General features: G+C 56.9%; 1 protein-coding gene across 1 annotated transcript in view; it reads left to right on the top strand.

The window, feature by feature from the left end:
• CUNH1orf116 (chromosome unknown C1orf116 homolog) overlaps nt 1-2,326 on the top strand; it is a 7,965-nt gene extending 5,639 nt beyond the window's left edge. Inside the window, exon 4 of the mRNA XM_017741095.1 lies at nt 385-2,326. Coding sequence (XP_017596584.1) covers nt 385-1,532 — 1,148 coding nt within the window. The 3' untranslated portion in view covers nt 1,533-2,326. The remainder of the gene's footprint in view (nt 1-384) is intronic.
• The last annotated feature ends 1,224 nt before the right edge of the window (nt 2,327-3,550 follow it).

Here is a 3,550-nt window from a genome sequence, read left to right as displayed (position 1 = left end):
CCTGTGCAGCCTGGCTGTGCCAAGGGAATGTCCTTGGCAGGGAGGGAGTGCCCTGGGTCGACAAGGCACAGGTGGTCCCCATCACGCTGCAGTAGCCACACGAGTCGGGCACCATCTGTGCCCTCCTGGTTCTCACAGGCGGGTGTGGAGCAAAGGCAGCAGAACCGCGGGGCACAGCATCTGTGCTCGTGGTCTGAATGGGCTCACACAGGCTCACAAGGCTTTGTCAGGCCCAAAGGATCCGGTTTCCCCAGCAGGGATGGATCGGTGGAGTCAGGGGAGCCCTGGGTGCCCGTCCTGAGCCGTGGCTGTGCGGGCCCAGCAGGGGTGAGGGGTGTTCTGTGGCCCTGTGCTGTGCGTGACTTCATCTCCCTCTCTTCCCAGATTTGGGCAATGGGGCTCCAAGCAGAGATCAGCAGTGTGGGGCTGAACAGAGGAGTGGTAAAAGCGTCTCTGCCTCCTCCAGCTCGGCTCCAGCAGCTGCTCCAAGCCCAGGTTATTCCAGTCTCCCGAGGAACAACCCTGCAGCAAATGGAGCTTCTGGCAGCAAAGGAAGTGTCCACACAGTGCCAGCAGGAAAACCTGCACAGGAGGTGCCCAAGGAGGGCAGGCTGGACCAAGCCAACACAGGAAGCCACATGAAGTCCGTGATCATCCAACCGCCAGACCCCTTCCAGGATGACCTGGAGTGGTCACGCAGCCCTCGCTCAGATGCCAAAGGGGAGGCGGCCAAGGAGACCAAGACTTGGACTTCGTGGGGCCACCCGGGGAAATCCACATTGGAGGAGGCCCCTCAGGACCACGATGCCAAGCGTGGGCCTCCAACTGCCCCCAAACCACGGAAATTGCCACCAAACATCATCCTGAAAACCAGCAGGAACAGCCCCGTGCCGCTGGCCACGGAGCACAACCAGAAGGTAAAAGCAGCACCTCCACCCTCAGCCACCTCTCACCCCAGCCCTGCCAGCGACAGCACTGCTGAAAAGGGGAATTCTGGGCACCTCGACCCCAAGGAGAAGGAGAAAGCCCGACGGGAAGCACTGGAGAAGCTGGGACTGTCCCAGGACAGGAGGGAGCCCAGCGCCCACCTCCATCCCCAGCCCAGCGAGATGCCGCTCCCCATCCCTGGGCAGCCTGCGGAGGGCTCCGTGCCGGGGATCCGGCAGATGGCCTTCAAATCCAACACCCTGGAGCGCTCCGGGGTGGGGCTGGGCAGCTCCATCAGCAGCACCAAGGAGCAGAACGCCAAGAGCAGCAGCAGCTCCCTGGGCAAGATGTCCTTCATCGAGCGCCTGGCCCCCAGCTTCCTCCGCAGCGGCCGCCCCCGGCCCGCCTCCCTCGGGGCAGGGAAGGACTTTACCGGCCTGAAGGAGCAGGAGGAGCAGGACAAGAGCAGCAAGAGGAGATCCCACCCTCTGCCCAGCTTCCCCAGGCCGCCCCGCTCCGCTGTGAGCGTGAAGATCTCCCCGAAGGGCGCGGCCGACGAGAACCGGCGCGAGGCGCTCAAGAAGTTGGGGCTGCTGAAGGAATAGCTCACGGGGCTGGTGGAAAAGGGGCTTTTCACCCCAAATCCAGCGGCCTTCACTGCCTGGCCTCGGCCATGAGCATTTTCTGCTGCCACCTCCTGCCCCAGCACCTCGGGAGCGCTGTGGGAGCTTCACGCCAAATAAAGGAGCGCCGCGTGTACAGAGTATTTTGTATAGAGCAGATGTATATGAGCTATTTATACAAAGCATCTCTCAGCATGGACGGGGTGGAGTCTCCTGCAAGGGCTTTAATGCATTTGGGGATTCATCAAAACAGGGAAGCCATGGAATTAGGGATTTGGCGTATTTTCAAAGGGGTTGCCTATGGATAAAGCGTCTCTGGGAAGAACTGCCGGACTTTCCTGCTCCTTTAGGACTTTTTTGGGGGTTTTTTTTATTAATTTTATCACAGCCTCTGAGGCCTGAGCACTCACCTGCCACATGAAAGTGCCTCCCAAAACCACCACTGCCTGCTGGAGGGGCTGGAGGGCTGCACAGACATCCCACTGCTTCCTGTGCCATGCTCTGCTCTCCCATCCAGCCCTGACCACCCGAATCCAGCAGCTGGAAGACTTTGAACTGCAGGGAGGGGACAGCTAAGGAGGCAAGAGGCTGTGCTGGTGTCAGATCCAGGAGTGCTGCCAAAATGGGACAGATGCAAAGCTGGGACAGCCCCAACTCCTTCCCTTCTGAGCTGTCCTGGCACCTCTCAGGCCTGGCTGATGCTGCCAACACCTCGCTGCTCACCTTGGGGAACAGAGGTGGTTTGTGTTCCTAATAAACCCGTGTGTGATCAGAAAGTGCCGTGTGCTACAGATTTATGTCACAGTCAGGTAAATCTAAATGCTGGAGTTGTAAAACAAAGAGTTCTGAGACAAAGGATGAGCCAGGTCAGGTCTGTCCCACCTATGACATGGAATCATTTTATCAGCACAGGCAAAGTCTTCCATGGAGCCACCTGGGACAGTGGAAGGTGGCCCTGCCTGTGACAAGGGGTGGAACAAGGAGAGCTTTAAGGTCCTTCCCAACCCAAACTGTTCCATGATTTTGTGATTCCCAGCTCTCCCTGCAAGCCCAAAGAGGGAGTGTGGAATTCCCGGTGCTCCCGTGTTTGCTGGCAGGCTCGAAGCAGCCTGATGTGCAGCCAGGCAGCAGCAGAAGTTCCGCCCAGCCCTGAGCTCCTCGGGCTGGGGACTTTCAAGTGCAAATGGTTGGCTTTAAAGGCAGCAAGAGCACCGTGTAGAGAGGAGATGCCAGGGTAAGCACTGAGTGAAAGGGTCAGCCAAGCTCCTGCCTGGGTGAAAGGTGCATTTTCATCCCTGTGCTCCTCTCCTCTGACCACTCTGTCTCACCCAGGGCTGATTCCAGCTATTTAATGCTCTGTCTGACTGCTCAGCACCTGCATGATGCAAGTCCCAAGGGAAATCTCACCTTGTTTATCTACTGAGAAGGGAGGGGAGCATTAAGGACTCTCTCAAAACATTTTTGACCTGAAACAGAACCTAAACATTTCTTAAAACCAGATTGTTTTGGAAACAAAAGGTTTCTCTTCCAGTCCTTGGCTTTAGTCAGAACCATTGTGTGCCGGTGCCATGAAAGCTGAGTTCTGTTCAGATTTCCAAGGAGGAATCTCAAAGATATTCCAAAGATCGCTTATCAGTCTGTGATATGGTGATCTTCACAAACAGGAGCTGTGCACGCTGGTATGAAATGGAAACAAAAGAGAAAAAATTAAAACAGCCACAGAGCAGCAGGGTCATTCCTCTGGGAATGAACTCCACATTTCTGTGCCTCTCCTGCTGCTGCTGCCAGATCCTCTGGGCTGAATCGCTCACCACGGGCAAGCCCCGTTCCAAGAGCAGGCGTTGCTGTTTAATCCTGCGAAGAGAATACGGAATTTTACCTGCTGGATCTGTCGGTAGCCCTTAGAAACCGAGCTGTTTATGCCCAGGGGCCAGGACCTTATGCAAGAGCAGGCCCGTGACTGTGCCTGGTGCCACCCAGAGCTGAGCCCTGCTGCTGAC

The sequence above is a fragment of the Corvus brachyrhynchos genome, unplaced genomic scaffold, assembly GCF_000691975.1.
Source record: "Corvus brachyrhynchos isolate BGI_N302 unplaced genomic scaffold, ASM69197v1 scaffold338, whole genome shotgun sequence".
Taxonomy (NCBI): Eukaryota; Metazoa; Chordata; class Aves; order Passeriformes; family Corvidae; genus Corvus; species Corvus brachyrhynchos.
This window is presented reverse-complemented; position numbering and strand designations above follow the sequence as displayed.